We start from the raw sequence: 19,468 nt of genomic DNA, 5'->3' as shown, positions 1-19,468 counted from the left end.
GCTAAACATCCAGAGCATCCGTGATATTTACTGTTAACACTCAGGATATTTAGTTTTTTTTTTTTTTTTTAAGTTGCCTGTCTTTGTTGAGATGACAAGACACGAAAATGAGCGAGAATGCATATTCATAATCTCCTAATTTCTCCACTGTTGCGGGCCCTTTTAGCATAAATACCTCATTTCCTCTCTGTGTCGCTGCAACTGAAAAACAGGATCTCGTCTGAGTATGTGCAAAAAAAAAAAAAAAAAAAAAAAAAAATCTTAATGGGAGCTCATCACGTTTCAGTTTAAATTTTTAGACTGCAATCACACACACCACACAAAGCCTGTAATTATTAGGAGATTAAGGTGATTATGGAAAGTAATTTACAAGTGCAAAAAAATCTGCATTTTACATTCGTTTTTAGAGCTCAGTTTACACCACCACACAGGTGCGTGACTGGAAATTGTAGAAACCACGAAAAGAAATCCTCGCCACATGAGAGCTGACAGTCACAGGACTAAAATCCTGGGTGCAAGTCGGATTTAAGACTTTTAAGGCACTTTTAATGCGAATTAAACATCAGCTGATGAGCTAGACGAAATAAAAAAGGTATAGATAATTTTTTTAAAAAGGAATGAAAACAAACACATCCTTTCTCATTAGTAATATGCATAGCTAATGGATGAAATTTTGTCAAAATAAGAGAGAAAACCACAAACTTGGTGGCTAAGTTAAGGGCGGCGGGCGGCGGGGCAGTGCAGGGAGAGAGGGAGCGTCAAACTACAGATGCCTCGGTTGAGGAGTGGGGTGGGGGGGGCCAAGAGTTAAAGGTCAAAGGTCAGGACACTTGCGCCTTAAATTCCCTCTCCGGGACATTCCAGTGAGCAGAGAGGTCAGCGGGAGGAAGCTGGGCGTGCACGTGGGGGGGTTACGTAACGGGACGGGGGCAGCGGGCGAGGGGCGGGCGGGGTTTGGGGTGTTATTCTGATGTTGTCTTACCAACTCCTCCTGATGAGAGAAAGAGGACGGACAGAGCGGGTAAAGAGAGAGAGAGAGAGAGTGAACGGGGAAATGAAAGGACGTGACAGCAGGACACAAGTGAATATCCGGTGACGTGACGTGACGTGAGAAATGCCACAGTAACAAATATGAAATAAATCCAAAAAAAAAACAAAGCCATCGCATCAACAACAGCCTCAAACCTGCTGGAAAACCATATAAACCATTTTCTAATCAGAGAGAAAGAGAGAGAGAGAGAGAGAGAGAGAGAGAGAGGAAGAGCAGGTGCATGGGTTAAAGTGTGAATGAGTGAATGGGTGACTGAGTGAACAGGTTCCTACACGGTTCATTTCATGTTCCAGCATTTCAGAATTGATTCCAGATGTCAATTTTGTGGCATTTGTGGAGAAATTCAGCTGACTGTATGTTCAATAAGCTGCACTTATTCCTTTCCATTTATTCCTCAAAGGCTTTGTTCGTCAGCGAAAAACCTAAGATTGTTGGCTGAAGTCACAAAAAGCTCAACTTGCTGGCTAAAGCTAGTATTATTGTCCCATTTTACCTTTATCTTCTTGTGTAATTAGCTTACTAAGATAATGGCAGACCTTACTTTTGTTGCCTTTTAGCTCCATTTGAAGTTACATGTTACATATTTAGCCTTATTATACTGCATTTGCATTTCATTATAATCAAAGGTTGGGAAAAAAACATTGGTGTAATTCAGCATACATTCTGATGGTTGGATTCCTTTTAAGATAAAACACAGGGTATTTCAGGTTGACTGTGACTGATTCTCTGCAGGCTGTTTTTGCCTCATTAGATTCAGCAGAAAACTCTGAACATGAACATTTTCACATACAACGTGTCCATGTTTGCTTAAAAATGTGGACATGAAGACCTCCATAATGTGCTTGTAGAGCTCGTGGGGATCTGCTTGCAGACTCAAACACGACGTCAGCGGCTTCTGAAGTCATGTTGTTTGGACTCTGGTGCCATTAAACTCAGCAGAAAACACTGAGCATTCTTGGTGTATAATATGTGAATGTTCGACTTGAATTGCAGGCGTGAATAGCGAAAAACTGGGACAATTTGGTAGAAAATACTGAAAACCGGGACATATCAATATCAGTGAGCATATTCGTATTTTTTTTCTAGATTTTTACTGAACGGCGTTCACATTGGAATCCAGAGATACCGATTCACAGCTTTTTTTTTTCCAAGTTAAACGGAAAGCAGCCTGACTTGGTCTGATTTCTCGGCTGGACCTCCACGCTGATGCCAGATGTGTTTGTGGCACAGCTGCAAAGCCTCCACGCCTGCTCACACGACTGTTCACAACAACAGATCTGCACGTGCCTCGTCGCTGGGCTTCAACAAACAAAACAGCCCGGATTGTGAAGTGGTGTGTTCGGGCTGCAGAACAACATTTCTCATGACATTTTTGTGCAGCTCCCAAACGTTTTCAAGACCCAAGCGTGACAAAGTCGATTTTCCATAGTTTGCCAGAGCAGTGCAGGAACCCAGGAGTGAGTGGGTGGGCGAGCGAGTGCGTGACAGAGAGAGAGAGAGAGAGAGAAACAGAGAGAGAGAGAGAGAGAGAGAGAGAGAGAGAGAGATTTCATTCAGAGAAGAAGAGATGGAGAGAGAGAGAGAGAGAGACGGGGTGAAGGAGGAGAAATGTCACTAACCTCGTCTACAGCTTTCTTATAGCTCTGAAGGAAGATGGAAGGAGTCAAGAGGAGATGAGGAGGAGGGATGGAGCACGGGATGGAGGTGAGAGAGAGAGAGAGAGAAAAAAAGAGGGCGAGAATGGAAATGACAGGAACACGGTTAGTTCAGAGAGAAAAGGCAGCCTTTCAGCGCTGTCGTGTGTGTCGTGTGTGTATGTGTGTGTGTGTGTGTGTGTGTGTGAGTGTGTGTGTGAACAGAGCTGGCTCGTCACTTGGTGTTGTGGTGTTTTTCGTCGTGTTAACCAACTTCACTCCAGTATCTGTATCAAGTCGGCTGATTATCCAACACACCATGAAGCAAAACTCAACTAGAGGACAAAACTCCGATTTCTCCGTCTCTGGTGGTTCAAGCCGCTCCGACTTTACGTTTTTCCTTAATTCCCGTTTGTAGCCGAATTTCGGACGCAATACACACTAATGGCGGAATGTTGGGAGTTCCAGAGTGAGTGACATCACAGCTAGAGTGCAGCAGCCCTGAAAAATCGTCTAAAAATTTGGTCTTTTACTTGCTGCCCTGGCCACAATTTTCACTCCACATGCACAATTCTTGGTAAAGTAGTAGGAAAACTAGTTCTGCTTTGAAAAATGTGAATACAAAAGCAAAGTTGCTTAAACTTTTTAAACGGTGACACGTAACGAGGCAGGAGTGTCAGCTCTCTCCCCCATAGACTCCCATTATATCTGGAACCCAAAATCTGGGGAGAGAGGGAGAAACACACACTTTTTTTAACTCGCTCTAGGGCGGACATTTTTGGGAGTTGGAAAATAATTTTGACACAGTTTGAAAGCCCAAAGCCTTGCCTTTCTCATGGTACTTTTTATTTTCTGCTCGGACTTACTGTCATTGAAAAAAAAGCATTTGTTTGACCACTACTTTCAGGAAATTCTCTCCAAAGCACCACTGTCACTCTTCCAGCTTGCCCACTTTTCTAGTTTTTCTTTCTAATTTGATTTTTCATTTCTCCATATATGATGGTATACATGTGAATATACTTTCGTTTGCATGTAAATATGCATCTAGGTGCACATATGGATATACGGATATGTGCATGTATACTATATATACTATACTATATATATATGTTTTTTTTTTTTTTAAATCCTTTTGTGTATTTGTTTTTATTTTTGTATGTGTCTGTTTTGTTTCCGTGTTCAGGCTGGTGAGTGTTATGTCTCATGGTTACACGATCTTATGCGTCTTAATTTGAATTTTCTTATGTTATCTTTACTGTGAAACGATAAACTGTTAATCATAACTTTTTTTTTTTAAAAAAGTTTTGAATCAACACAACCACCTGAGGTCCTTAATCATACAGTCATAACTGTGCACAAAAAATCTAGTAGTATATGGGATTAGCTGCAGACAGATACACACACACACACACACACACACACACACACACACACACACGCCTGTGAACGAACGTTTCAACCTCTGCACCCAAAAATCAGACCAAACTTATTTTTTTCCTCCTCAGATTTCAAAATCCTGTTCAATTATTTATTCCTGGTGGCCCGGATGCTTTCTGATGGGTGTGTGTGTTTGTGTGTGTGTGTGTGTGCGGAGCCATATGGCAGCAGCTATTTTGAAATCTGGGTGCCGCGACCGAACGGCCACTTCAGGAACCTCGGTGACGTGGGAAATCTGCGTGGCGAGCCAGCTCTGTGTTCAATAATGCACGCCGCTTGATTATGTATGAGTTTGTGAGGGTGTGTGTGTGTGTGTGACTGAGGTGTAGCTGCTCGCCTGTGTGTCTGTCTCCTTTATATTCCACATGTGTGTGTGTGTGTGTGTGTTCCATGTGTGTGTGTGTCAGGAGGGACATCGCAGTAACATGTGAGTGTGTGTGTAAGAAAGTTGACCTGGATTTATGAAAACAAGCTCAAGCCAGGCCCGGGTGTGAATGTGGAGCATCAACCTGAAGCTGGAGGAACAATGTGTGTGATGTTTGGTTGTGTGTGTGTGTGTGTGTGTGTGTGTGTGTGTGTGTGTGTGTGTGTGTGTTGGTAAGGTGTGTATGCTTACTGCAGGCCTGCTGGGTCGTGTCACCTCTCTGCCATCATCTTTGGTCTCATGGGAAGGTGCCGTGTTCCCTTCGGTCTTAGTGGCGGAATTACCTGCACACACACACACACACACACACACACACACACACACACACACACACACACACACGAGTCATATCACTGAATTATTAAACTGTGGGAAAAAAACCCCTAAAAACTGACAGTGGAACTGGAACACTTCTTCTACTACTCTGTGTGTGTGTGTGTGTGTGTGTGTGTGTGTGCGCACCTCGTTCGTTGGAGCCTCCCTGCGAGCTGGGGGTGCTGGAGCTGGAGGAGCTGCCGCTGCTCGTCCTCTTCAGGGGCGTCTCCATGGAAACGTCGGTCCTCCGCAGGTCGGGGTTGCTATGGCAACACACACACACACACACACACACACACACACACAAACACAGAGAGACACAGTGTTGTCTCATTCATGCAGGAAACTGTTGAATCCTGTTTGAAACGAGAGTCACACTTAAATTTGCCCCGCTTGACTTTCAATTGTGTGTGTGTGTGTGTGTGTGTGCGTGTACCTGGCCCGTATGAGGTGGGCTCCAGCGCGGGGTCCCAGGCCCGGCCCGTTCCCAGGGGAGTTCTTCCTCACCAGTGCCGGGGAGATGGAGGTCGTCCTCTGGGGAACCTGGAAGACACACAGCGTCCAGGTTAGGGGCCGCGGACCCCGGGTTGATCACACTCCACCAGTGGGGGCCCCAGATTAGAGAGGGACCCTCAAAACTGGGAGGATTTTTGGCTCTCTGTTTACACCATATTTTTTCTAAATGTTATTTTATAAAATATGGTTCATGCACGGCTCCTAAAATAATGATCCTGTTATAATAAATGCACATGTGACTTTGTTAAAACACGTTTTATATTAAGTTTTCCCTCTGGGTGTCCTGAAGGTGAAATCTGCTGCCGTGGTCGACGAGCGAGGACGTTTGTTCGCTATGACCGGGAAGACGAGACAAAAAAAAAAAAAAAAAAAAAAAAAAAAAAAAAAGATAAAATAAAATAAAAAAATCCAGAAAATAAATTAGAGGCGTCGCAGCTGGAAACAAAGAGGAGAAGAAGAAACAGAAACAGAAACAAGAGAATCTGCTTGATGACGCTGGGTTGGACGTCTTTATATAGGATTTTTTATCTACCATTTGTTTGTTTTTTTGCACTGAAAGGGGGTCAGCCGAAAAAAAAAAACTATCATGGGATTTTATCAGCCACAATTAGAAAAATCAGAATCTAACATTTATCGTAATAGTCATTTTCCTTTGTGTTCACGTGTTTACGAACAAAAACACAGAACGAACTTTAACCCGTCAAGTCTGTCTTTTAGGAGCAACTCGACAGAAAACCTCAGCTGCAGCGCCCCCTAGCGGTCGAAACGTCCAGACCGAGTCAAGTCGCCGGCAGAGAGCGAGAGAGAACAACATCTCAACGGTCTGATGTTCACCAGCTGTTATGAGCGAGTGTTAGCTGACGTGATACACGACCTCTTCCTCACCCTAACCATGACGACACATCTTCAGCTGACCGCGTGAGCGAACATGAACGTGACGCAGGCTCCACCGCGCCGGCTATGAGTCTAAAGGTTGACCTGCGACGTATTTTTGGGTCAGAAACATTTCAATGTCTGTTGGTTTGCAGAGTTATTATACTTTTTAATATATATTTATTTTTGTATGCATAGTTTTTGTATATTTCAGTTTTTGTTTTCAGTTTCCGGAGTGGGTCTGCAGTCCAAAGCCAACACTTGTTGATTCCCGGTCACGTCTGGTTTTTATTTTTATTTCAGTCAACGAGAATGTTTTTTTTTTTGTTTTGTTTTTTTTTCACACCCGCTTTTAGTTCTTAGTTTAATTTTAATCAACTATAATAATAATAATTGCAGAAATGTTTTATTCTTGTGTCTGGGCAGGCCCGTCGCAACAAAGCAAGCAAACCAAGCAATTACCTGGGGCCCCGAGCTGGCCGGGGGCCCCCAGCAGCGACTGGTTATCAACTAAATGCAACGACAAACTGTGTGAGTGCCCCTTTAAATCCTGTGATGCTCAGTGCAGGATGAAAGTGCAACGACACTGGTATCAGAATTCCCCTCAAGGGGCCCCTCCTCACTAGTTGCCTGCCACTGGCTACCACCAGCCAAGTTTGTGATTTCTGCAGCCTATTTTTGTTAATAACTCAAGCAACACTTGCACTTTGATATAGTTTGTGAACTGGAGAAATGTGATTTTATAGTTACTAGGCAAATTGCACTTTCTTTATATGTTTTTTTTTTTTTTTGCAAACGTTCAAATGTAAATATTACTAGTGCAATATTTTTACTCTCTCCATCGGTAGTTATAGTTTCCTCAGGCCCAGGGTGTGTGGCCCAGTACCGGGAGACCCCCTGGGATGAGGAGAATTACCTCCTATGGTGAAATACTCTCCACCCTGCTGCTACGATGTTTCTGTTGTTTACACTGTTTATTCTGTTTTATCTATTTATTTTTTCTTGCACTCATTATTATCTAGCTCTTGTTTTTTATGCACTAGTTATATAGATCATATTTTGATTATTTAAACTGCCCCACAATTCCATCTCTGTTGTAATCCGGAAGCCAAGCAACGACATTTCGTTGCAAAAAACTCACCGCTGTGTTTTTTTGTGCAATGACAATAAAGAAAGTCTAAGTCTAAGTCTACTATGTGTACAGTATGCAACATATATATGCCGTATTTTCACTGTCAGAAATAATTTATTGTAATAAAGTGTCGGTGAACTTAAACTATATATGCTGTGGTTCCTGTGGGCTTTGGCCAGGCAGGGTGGGATGGCGCGGGGCGTAAGTTTTATTTTGCTGTGGTCCAGGGGTGTCAGCGGTGGGGTGGCATGGGGGGGGGTCAATTTTGCTTGGGGCCCCCGAATTCCTTGAGACGGCCCTGCGTCTGGGCTGTTATCACAGTTTACATCAGGGCCTTGAGAACAACTTCCTCATCCTTATCTGCTGTTGCTAGGAGACTAATGACAACACCTTTAATGCGCTCCTTTGTGCTGAGATGAAATAGTTTTAACGAACGGCGTGACCCCGGCGTCATCGGGAGCAGGCGGCGCTCTGGAGAACGGCGAGAGCGAAAGCAAAGCGCTGCGAGGGGCGGCCGCCGACTAAGTGGACGGTAAAATGTGCCGACAGATGGGAGCGCGCTAACCTTTAGACGGCAGCGGTCAGGGTTCAGACGGAGAGAGGCTTAATCTCCCAGGAGTTGGGACCAGATGGAGTTTGGAAAGGCAAAGCAAGGTGACTTCACATTGAAATCCCACGGCGTTGGGAGAAAGATCACCGTTTCATCACCTAAACGCTAACGACGGCTAAAAATAATTCCTGCTAGTCCTGACGAAGCAAAAATCAGCCCGTTAAAGTCAACCGGCGCGGTTAAAGGACGGGCCGCAGACCGCTCGCCGGGCACAACATCTGATAGTACAGATTTTGGACAAAACTCAGGAAAATACACATAATAACTAATGAAAAAAATACTGAGATGTCAATATTAATGCATAAACTATTTTGAATTTATACTGTTAGAAATTCCAAGTTAGAAAGAGGCTTCAGCTTTTCCTCAAATCCAAGTTAATAATAAATAATTGACTTATGGACGAGGGGTGGGACTAGATAAGTTTTACTTCTTCCCACTCCTTTCCGGATATGTAAAATTAACTCGTTATGTGTTGTTTTAATTTTTATGTTTATTTATTTTTATGTCTGTCTATTACTGTGCGATTACTTTTCTTTTTCTTTTCTTTTTTGTTTGTTTTTACTTACTTGGAATAAAGAACTACTACTACTACCAAGTTATATTGAAACTCTAAGCTAATATTAATCAGCACGTTAGAAAAATCTATATTTCAGTTTTATTCTGTGTTAAAAACTTACAGCCTTAGCAAACCTATTTAAAAAAAGAAAAAAAAACATGACAGAAATATGAAATATTTTTATAGTAAGTATTGATAAACTGACAGTTGATTAAACTTTACTTAAGGGTTATCTTCCTGTCAGCAAACTGAAATGATAATAATGCTTACTAAATATTAGTAAAGCTGTCATTTATATTATTTTATGAGGGTGTGCAGTGAAAAATGCGCTTTTCGCTCTGAAGTGTCACACAGGAAAACCCTAAAGTGGCACAAAGTGGAAATAGTCAGTTTGTTTGTTAGTTATTTTAATTAACTATCAATTTGCCATGTATTAAAGGTTATTCATTTTTATTATAAGGTGTTACTAAATATTCTGACATGAATCTATATCGGTGACAGTTTACAACAGACTGACATCTTAATATGCAGCTAAGACGAGTCAACTTATGTTTGTTGACATGCAGCTCTAATACACACACACACACACACACACACACACATTGTAACAGCCTTCTAAACTTGCAAAGACGTTTCATGACAACATTCATTCCCTCACCTTCGTAATTTCTAATTTTTAACCTTAAAAACTAAACCTTTCTGACTTCCTGACCTTTTTTTTTTTTTTTTTTTGAGCTACACACCAGCAGAAACACACATTTCTATTATCGCCGCATTAAAGGACAATAAAGTTTTTTAATCTTCAGTCAGGCCGGTGTGATGATGTGGGGGCTCGTACGGGTCGGGGGTCAAACACGACGTCGTTTTTCACCTTGTGGTAATGAACATTAAAATAAAAAATGAGCTCGGGAGTGAAAAGCAGCCTGCAGCCCTTAAAGTGAAAGTGCTCATTAGTGCCGGAAGAGGAGGAAGAGGAGGGAGAGGAGGAAGAGGAGGGCGAGCTGCGAGGCGCTGCACGTCGAGTCTGTTCTGCAGCTAAATTATAAAGCCCAAAATAATGCCAGTGTTGTCGTGCGGTTTCCGCCTTTTCTGCCTTTTCGGCTTCCCTGTAAACTTCTCATTAACTCCTCACTGTTCGCTTTACACACACACACACACACACACACACACGCTACAGGAGTTTTGCAGATGTGTTGACACGCTTACACGGTTAAAGAATATTCCCATTGCATGATACTGGGATTTACCGTCTGCCACTGGCTGAGCTTTGGCAATTTTTTTTTTTTTTTTTTTTTTTAAGTAAGGATGTGCAAAAGTCCGTTTTTTTTTTTTGTTTGTTTGTTTTTTTTAGTTTTTTTTTCTCGGTTGTTTGAACAATTACTTAACACATCAGTCTGCAGAGAGCCGTGTGATTAAACTCAGACTGCGGCGTGGGAAGGCTTCACGGGGAAAAAAAGTGTCTTGGCATCCTAATAAACGGTTATTCCTCTTAGTCCTCTTGAATCAAAGTGAGAGGAAAGTCAAAGAGAAACGTAAAAGATCTTTCCGGTCTCTTTCTGCCTCTAGTGCTCCAACATTCCTGAACATTTTAGATGAATTATGAAACTTTTTACAGGTGCATTGTTCAGGTCGTGATCACACACACAGACGGATGCAGCTGTGAGCAGATGTTAAGTTTATCGATATTGTTGGAACTGAAAATGCCATGAATTCTCTTCTTCAAGCAGCAGCTTCCTCTTGTCTGTTTTTATTTTCAACAGCAACAATTGCCATTCGCCTCACAGGCTGCAAGGATTTAACAGCAAAAATGATGTCACGGTCCTTGTACTTGCACTCCTCTGTGTTAACAAGTGACGCTTCATGTGGCTCAAAACATCAAATCCAATGTGATCATGGCATCAGGACAACTTTCCACAGCTTTTATAAAACCAGTGCGATTTGGCAAATTTGGCGAATATTTGATTGATTCGATTAGACTGTTCTGTTTGGGTTTATTGTTGAATTGGCTGCAAATGTCAGAGATTCCAGGGCTGAGGACTGAGTCCGGGCTGAAATCTCCAATAGGAGAGGTTTCAGAGTCTAAGGAATTAAGAGATTGGGCTGTCGGCATCCCTGCAGGGGGTGACCGGGAAGTCTGAGTCAGCTACTTCTGTGACTCGACACTGGGGAGCAGGCTGTGAATTCAGATCTAGAAGGGAGACGTCCTGTGATGGATCTTTAGAGTTCATTACGATCTGAATAAGACCAGTGTGTGGAACCTGTGTCCGGCGGGACGGTAAGACTCTGAGTGAAGGACTCAAGAGCAAATAGGGTGCACGCATTGGGTGTATTATTAAGGGCGACGTCCTATACAAAAATGAAAAAATAAAAATAAATAAATAAAAAAACAGACCCGACCAACCAAATTCAAGATGGTTCAGAGCCAGGGACAACAGATCCTAGCTGAAATCTCTGACAGAGCCGGTTTTGAATTTAAACTCAAATTTTGTCCAGTTCACTTTTTGGTGGCAAGGAGCCGCAGGGGTGATAAGGCCTGGGCCCTTGGCCGTCTAGCTCAGGCAGTGTACTGAGCCTGTTGTTATTTTATGTTACTGTATTTTATTATCGCTATCATTCTAAATTTCTATTTCCCTTTTTTATTGACTGTTTTTATTGTTTTAAATTGTGTCCTGTTGCTTTTAATGTTTCTGTAAAGCACTTTGAATTACCTTGTGTTGAACTGTGCCATATAAATAAACTTGCCTTGCCTAGAAAAAAGATAAAAGATAAGCTACAGCCTCAGTGCACCAACACAAAGCTGGTTAATAACCTGGTAAAATAATCAGATCGGTCGACTATTCAAATAGCCATCGGGATCTGAGGCCTTGTTCAGACGGCCAGCCTAAATCTGTTTTCTGTCATATTCAGAGTGTATCCAGGTTGATTCTAGAAAGATTTTTGCAAACCGCATGTGACGTGTGAAGGTGGTTTGGAATGCGACTCCAGTTGGATTTCTACACTCTGGATGCTCATGCTGGATTTCAGACTGTCTTTTGCGTCGCTCGTCACGTGAAACACGACGACGGCGTCCAATCCAGAGTGAGGGAGGAGCGTCGGAGCGGCCCAACAGGATCCAGACTCCGACACGGAGGACGACGCCGAGAGAGCGAGAGACGCCGAAATAAAAATAAAATCGTCTGCTCGCACGTTGAGGGCGAGGCTGCGGGACGTTTCTTGTGCCTCAGCAGCGAACGTGAAGCTGCTGCTGATGTCAGGACACGCAAATCTGATCTGATTGCTTCCTAATAAGAATAATGCTGCTCTAAAGATCTGATTTCACATGTCTGGGGCGGCTAAACAGGCCTGGGGACTCGTGGTGTGAATCTTAACCCTGAAACCGAGAGTCCTGCCTCTGAACTGGTCGCTCACGGAGGCGAGGACCGGCCGGGACGTCCCGCCGCCGCCGCCCCGCCCTCGCTCTGCGGTGACAACCTCAACAGGGACACACACCACACAGACGGAGAGACACGGGTCGGGGCATGCAGACACCTTGGGGGGCAGGTCGTCGTCCTGCCGCAGCCAGGAGCTGCGGTCCAGCTTGTCGAGGGGGGGCGCCAGGCGGGGGAGGGGCGGGGGAGGAGGGGTGTCGGAGGTGGGGTCGGAGTTCTGCCGGGGCATGGGAGGCCGGGAGGGGGAGGGCGAGGCCGAGGAGGAGGACGACACGCCGTGCGGGTCGTACAGAGACTGGGAGCCCGACAGGCCGTGAGTCTTCACCTGCACCAGGTGGGCCATCTGGACACACACACACACGCAGAAACACACACACACACACACACACAAGCAGGAAGTAGGGAAATTCAGGATCGAAACAAGCGTCAGCGTGCTCAGGATCAGGGTGGCATGAGCAGGTCAGAGCGGGAGGAGGAGGAGATGCAGGAGGAGAGAGGAGGAGATGGAACTGAGATGAGGAAGAGGAGGAGGAGGAGGAGGAGGAGGAGGAAGACAAGTCTGAGGGCGCGTTCACACCAAACACACCTGCAGCGTCTTTCTGCCGCTTTGTTTGAAACACAAGGCGGCGTTCCTGCTTCACGCCAAATGTCTGACTTTCCTTTGACTCTCCAAGACAGAAAATACTGAGTCTTCATGACAACAAAATGTAAAACAAACCTCAGATTCAGATTCAGTCTATTTATGTTTATGTTGTTTTATTCTGCAGGGGAGAAACGGAAAATAAGCACCACATTTAGTAACCAGTTCCACTATTTGCTTGAAAAATTATGAAATTCCTTGCACTTCTCTCCTGCAAGAGACTTTTCAAAATGAGGTTTTTGAATTTTCCAGAAATTCGAGAAAGGGATCATCATCACAAAAACTCCATCGTATTAGCTCAAGTTACAGCTTCAACAGTAACCTTGAATTAAAAGGTTACTATATAACAGTGAATTAAAAGGTTACTTTATATATATATATAGTAACCTTAAATATCTTTTCTGGCATTTATTCCTTATATTCCTTATTAGCGCATATCAAATCAGATAATGTGTGATATGCATGTGTAAACAGAATAATTCAAAGAACTTCTTTTTTTCTTGTCTTTGTGTGTGTAATCAACTTGTGAATTTTTATAGTGATATCTGAAAGTAAAATGTTGAACCCCTGTGTGTTAAAAACAGTGTTTTTTGGTAATATGTGGTCATAAATAGGTGATTTTCAAAACTTTCCACCAATGGGATTTCCTGGGACTTTTTCCCCTCACTCAGGACAAACTGAGGATACAAAATCGGTTTGCTTCTCTTGCAACTTGTCCTACGTTTTTTTTTTTTATAAAATGACTGGACTAAGAAATGACTCAAAACTTTGCAGGAAATTAGTAAAAAGTTGCAAAAAAAAAACAACAACAACAACAACCTGAAAATAAGAAACAAAAGAAAGAAAGAAAGAAAAAAGGTTCAGTTAAAACAAATAAACAAAAAAGAACATGACCTGAAAATCATCCAAAAGAAAATTTCCTGTAACATAATTTTAAATATCTACTTATAATAAGTGTAAATATTGTGTTCTGGACATTTGTTCCCTATTTTTTCAGCTGATTCTTAGTTTATTTTACTGATTTCTTGCAAATTTTTTGGGTCATTTCTTGATTGCTAAGTTGCATATTGCCTTTTTCCCCATGTTTTTGAAAGACAAAAGGGCAATTTGCTCAAGTTTAAACGCTTTCACCTGCATTTAAACCCCAAAACACAGATTATAATCCAGGTTTCAAAAGGTTAAAGTCGTTTTTCCAGGATGACAAGTGACCAAAAAAATGTGGACTTTTCCACTGCGGCTCAGATAAAAGTGTAGGCGTGAGCGCACCCTGAGAGAAGTGAGTGTGTATCCCATGCAAACACACACACACAGAGACACACACACACACACACACGCTCAGACACTCTGACGGACACAGACACGGGGAGCAGCCCACCTGCGGCTCGACGGAGCGGTGCATGGGCGGCGTGCGGGCCTGCTGGATGCCTCCGGAGCTGAAGGACTCGGAGCGCGGCGGCAGCGCCGGGTCTGAGATCCGGTTGGAGACTTTATGCTGCAACGCAGGAGAAGCCTGTCTGTTCATCTTAAAACGCTCCTCCACCTGACACACACATACACACCGTCAGACCACACCCGCTCACTGCATGCACCGAGTGTGTGTGTGTGTGTGTGTGTGTGTGTGTGTGTGTGTGTGTGTTAGTGGTGTTAAAAACAACAGGAAAAGAGAAAAGCATCATTCATTTTATAGATTTAATTATCAAATGTGTTTCTGTGTTTTTGTTGTTAAGCTGCACAGTTACCCTTCTGAATGTGTGTGTGTGTGTGTGTGTGTGTGTGTGTGTGTGCTGGTCATATAGAAAACCTGAAAAGGCGAACATGAGGGTCATCCTATCTGTGTCATTTGTATGTTGTATGTATGTGTGTGTGTGTGTGTGTGTGTGTGTGTGTGTGTCCATGCATGGTGGCTGTGTGTCCAGAGGGAGGTGCACACACACACTGATTTAGCTACAGCTGCCCTACATCAGTCCACCAGCGGCCACCAGGGGGCAGGCCTGGAGATCTGCCCTAAATGTGTGTGTGTGTGTGTGTGTGTGTGTGTGTGTGTGTGTGTGTGTGTGTGTGTGTGTGTGTGTGGTGACTGGGGAGGGTATTCACATGTGAGTGTGTACTTTTAAATGGCCTTGATTTAGGAGCCTGTGAGAACCAGCACAGTCCAGCCTGAGTTCAAATATAGAGCCTCTATCAGCACAAACACCAGAGAGAGAGAGAGAGAGAGAGAGAGAGAGAGGGAGGGAGAGAGAGAGAGAGAGAGAGGGGAAGGAAGACAGGAAGGAGAGAAGGAAAGAAAGAGGAAGGAAGAAAGGGAGGGAGGAAGGAAGGAAGAAAAGAAAGAGGAAGGAAGGAAGAAAGAATGGTATGAAGGAGGGAAGGGAAGAAGGAAGAAAGGAATGAAGTAACGAAGACAGAAAGGAAGGAAGGAAGACAGAGAGGAAAGAAATGAAGGAAGGAAGGAAGGAAGGAAGGAGGGAAGGAAGGAAGGAAGGAAGACAGAAAGGAAGGAAGGAAGGAAGAGAGGAAGGAAGCAAAGAAGGAAGGAGGGAAAGAAGGAGGAAAGAAAGAAAGAAATAAAGCCATGGGGGATAGAGAGGAAGGAAGGAAGGAAGGAAGGAAGGAAGGAAGGAAGGAAGGAAGGAAGGGAGAAAGAAAGGAAGGGAGGAAGGAAGGAAGAAAGGAAGGAAGCAAGAAAAAAACAAAGGAAGACAAGAAAGAAGAAGGAAGGAAGGAAGGAAGGAAGGAAGACAGAAATGAAGGAAGGAAGAAAGAAAGGAAGGAGGGAAGAAAGGAAGGTACAAAGGAAGGAAGGAAGAAAGAAAGGAAGGAGGGAAGAAAGAAAGGAAGGTACAAAGGAAGGAAGGAAGAAAGAAAGGAAGGAGGGAAGAAAGGAAGGTACAAAGGAAGGAAGGAAGAAAGGGAAGAAGAAAGGAAGGAAGCAATGAGGACAGAAAGGAAGGAAGGAAGGGAGAAAGGAAGGAAGGAGGGAAGGAAAGAAGGAAGGAAGAAAGGAATACAGACAGACAGACAGACAGGAGGACAGACAGACAGACAGACAGACAGACAGACAGACAAGACAGACAGACAGGAGGACAGACAGACAGACAGACAGGAGGTGTGCTGTGGTGGTGGTTATTAATCGACGGGACGGCCAAAGAGCCTCCACACACAGACGTGTTTCAGTTTGTTACCCCGCCACCCAGCGGCATGCTGCGCCTCCCAGGGAACACCCGAAACACCCAAAACACCCAAAACACCCCAAAACACCCAAAACACCCAAAACCCCCAAACCCCCGTCCGGTCAGTGGCCTGCAGAGTCAGGACGGACAGACGGGGTGGGGACGGTACCAGCGATTTCTCATGTTCAGCGTAAAATCTACAAAATGTTTCTGCTAATCTTTTCCAAGAACGAGCCGTCGAATTTTTGAACTCGGGTGTAATTTCTCCTCCTTTTCTCTTCACGTTTTCCATCAGTGGAATAAAGTCCTCCACACTAGTTTTCCTAAAAGCAGCAGCACATAACTGTTTTCAGGACTTTTTCAAATTTGTGCAAAAAGTGGAACGCTCCCTCTGCCGGGGAAAATAGTCCCTAAGCGGGGGAAACGTTTTGCTTTCCACAGCCGATCATCAGCTGTGTGGTTTCTGAATGTTGAGGACTTTGTTTGCCGCAGAGGCAGAACATTATGAGGCGGCTGCTTCAACCAAACACTCACAGTTTGAAAATGGGAAAAAGGGATTTTGATTGTGCATGTGCATAATCTGCAGAATACTTTGTTGCAATGAGAAATGTGGGGAAATCGTAGTAAACACGCTGAACATTGAAAATCACTGGTATAATCCTTGACAATAGAAAGACACAATGAAAAGTTAATTTCTAAAATGTGATAAATAAATTCCGTTTTTTTTTTTTTTTTTGTTTGTTTTTTTGTGAAAGATCACCACCTGAAATTTAGCATTCCACATCGCTAAAATGCAGAGAACAGAGTGTGTTGATATCGGTTTTGATTTATTAGTGTGAGAGTGGAAATGCCGGTCACGCCTGATTTTCCTGTCTGTTTCAAGGTGCAGTTTTTATCTGACAGGTGGAGTCGTTTTATCTGCACAAATGACCTGCTGTCCTTCATGAAACACAATCTCTCTTTTTTATTTTTCTGCAATAACAGCAAAGTAATAACATCAACTGCTGTTGTGCCAGTAAGTTTTCAGTTTAAATTGAAAACCATGGTTGTTACAATTTTGAATTTTTCATTTGTTTTTTATTTTTTATTTAGTTTGGACGTTTTGTTTTCGATTTCAGTTTAGTCTTAATTCGTTTTTTTAAAAGCAAGTTTACTAGTCTTGTTTAGTTTTTATTTATAGAAAAAGCCGAGGGCTTATGTGTAAAATAAACTGAGATGAAAACTAAAGACATTTTCACTGTAATTTTAGTTGATAATATTTAGTTTTATAATCACACCACACAGTGTCAGTTAGTTTTTTTTTTTTTTTTTTGTAAAGCCTCCTTTTTATTTTTATTTCAATTAAGGAAAATGTTATTTCACACCTTCTTCCTGTCAGTTTGTGTTTGTGATCATAATCAGACGGATGGTTGTGTCGTAAGTTGGTGGAAAAGCTCCAGGTGAAGAAGAAAGTCAATTAATTATTTCAGAGGGAAAAAGAGAGAAATGAAGGAGTGACGGCAGAGGGAGGAGTCCGCCTCCTGGTTCCAGCCAGGTGTTAGTACGAGTGAGTCACCTGCTCAGAGGGGGGCGGAGCTAAACACCAAAAACCAAACAAACAAACAGGTTAGCAGGTTAAAGGGGAAGTCTTCCCTCCAGCCCCGTTAGTGAGTCAGCCTGCACAGAGAGGATGATGGGAAAGAGAGGCGGGACGGGAGGAGGAAGAGGGGGAGGAGCTGTCTGCCCCCCGACTGACCCATCGGCCCGGGCTCCGCCCCCGCGAGTCCGGGCTCCTCGCGGGACTCCGCCTGCGCGTGACCGGCTGCGAGGAGCCGGGGGCGGGCTCGGGGACGCAGGTCACGCGGATTCGGGGCACGTGGGAGGGGTGGAGCCTCTCCCTGCTTCTGGAGGGGCTGTCGTGGGCGGGGTAGGAGGGGGGGGCGGCGGCGGCGGGGTTTGTAACCGGGGAGTAAGAGGAGGTTCGAGAGGCTGGCGTCCCGCGGCTCGTTGAAGGAGTGGTATTTCTTTGGCGGGACGCGGGGCGAGTTGCTCTGGGCTCGACGCATCACCTGGAGAGTGAGGGGAGGGTTTACAGCGAGCAGATCACACACACACACACACACACACACAAAACGACCTGGCAGCCATGTTGGAGGTCTGATCGTCTCCTCACAGATCCAGCTGGGTTTGTGTTTCGATGTCAGAGATTCCCAATGTAGTTTTCCTGGTAAACACACTCACCAAAAATATGTTTCCTTCCTTTTTCAATCCTCTGAAAGGACATTTTTCGACAATTTAATTTGGAATATTTATTGTTTAAATCAGGATATCATCGCTGCTGCACCTCCAATCTTAGTGATTTTCGAGTTTTAGCTCAATTTGAGTATTTACATGCTCCTCTACAAGCCAGGTGGTTATGAAACCTTTTTCAGAACGGATTATATGAACTGAAAAATGTACAGTCGTCTACTTGGAGACAAGACGGTGTTCCTTAGTGTCTGAGAAGTTGATATTAAGGAGATGGAGGGAGGTTTTGGTTGGACAGCAGCGATACGTCAACACATTTTATGCATAAAAAACAGGAACCGGCTTTTCCTTGTGTGCACGACAGCACCCCTAGTGGTCACCGTGGAGCCTGGGTGGTACAATTAGAAGAAAAAATACATATCTAAAGGTCATGATTTACTAATCTGTAGATCCTCGATGATGCTCCTCGCAGATCCTAACAAAAACATGGAAACGAGTTAGATTGAGTTGTATCTTACAGCACAAATCGGTAAATCATGGCCTCGAAATATTTTCTTATTTGGACTTTTTCCTTCTCACTGCACTTCTCGGGCTCCACAGGTCACAAACTACATTGGGTAACTCTCCTAAATGAGCCTGGAAGCTGCAGATTTATTTTGTTCACACGGTCCAGCGGACCTCCATGATGGCTCCATGATGAAAACACAACGGCAAAATACACCTGAAGGGTTTCAGCCCAAAAAAAAGCTCTTTATCCGTTTTGGACAAAAATCTGAAACCAAGAAGTTTAGACGGCTCATATCTTTACAAGTATCCACTGAATGTGCTTTAACAAGATGTTTTGCAAAGAGCATGTGCCATTTCTTTTTTTCAAATGATAGATGGCTTGTTATGGAATGAAACTCTTCAAATGTGTAAATAAAACTAGAGCACACGTCGCATCAGATACACACACACACACACACACACATGTGGATTAATCTCCTGCAGCTGCGCCTAAAAATCAGAAAAAGTCGGTTATTTCAAACAAACACACCGTGAAACAGGTGATGACCTAGAGGACTTCACATACACAAGTTAAACACACACACACACACACCTCCTGAGAGCCACAGTGACTTAATAACAAGCTCTTACACCAGCTAATAAGTGTGTGTGTGTGTGTGTGTGTGTTTGCATAAATGAGAACTCCCTTCTTAAAAGCAACTCAGGCTAGTCATTGTTGTATTTGAACAGCTGTTTGTGCTTGTGAGTGTGTGTGTGTGTGTGTGTGAGTGTGTGTGTGAGTAATGTAGGTCCAAGGTCTTCAGTGACTTTTGGGGCGTGTGCGTGTTTGCACATGCATACCTGTGTCTGTGTGTCTGTGTTTGCAAATCCACGCCTGAGTGTCTCGGCACACACAGCTGCATGTTCGCAGTGTTTGCTTGCTGTTGTGTGTGTGTGTGTGTGTGTGTGT

The 19,468-nt window shown here is 43.7% G+C and overlaps 1 protein-coding gene across 1 annotated transcript in view; it reads right to left on the bottom strand.

Moving 5' to 3' along the window:
• Positions 1-19,468, bottom strand: part of tnikb (TRAF2 and NCK interacting kinase b) — an 83,995-nt gene that overhangs the window by 24,388 nt on the left and 40,139 nt on the right. Inside the window, 8 exon segments of the mRNA XM_030079455.1 lie at positions 983-991; positions 2,671-2,694; positions 4,739-4,830; positions 5,009-5,124; positions 5,298-5,404; positions 13,992-14,156; positions 17,522-17,707; positions 17,709-17,834. Of these exon segments, the coding sequence (XP_029935315.1) occupies positions 983-991; positions 2,671-2,694; positions 4,739-4,830; positions 5,009-5,124; positions 5,298-5,404; positions 13,992-14,156; positions 17,522-17,707; positions 17,709-17,834 (825 nt within the window).

The sequence above is a fragment of the Myripristis murdjan genome, chromosome 20 (assembly GCF_902150065.1).
Source record: "Myripristis murdjan chromosome 20, fMyrMur1.1, whole genome shotgun sequence".
Taxonomy (NCBI): Eukaryota; Metazoa; Chordata; class Actinopteri; order Holocentriformes; family Holocentridae; genus Myripristis; species Myripristis murdjan.
The sequence above is the reverse complement of the archived record's forward strand: the minus strand, read 5'-3'. Positions and strand labels throughout refer to the sequence as shown.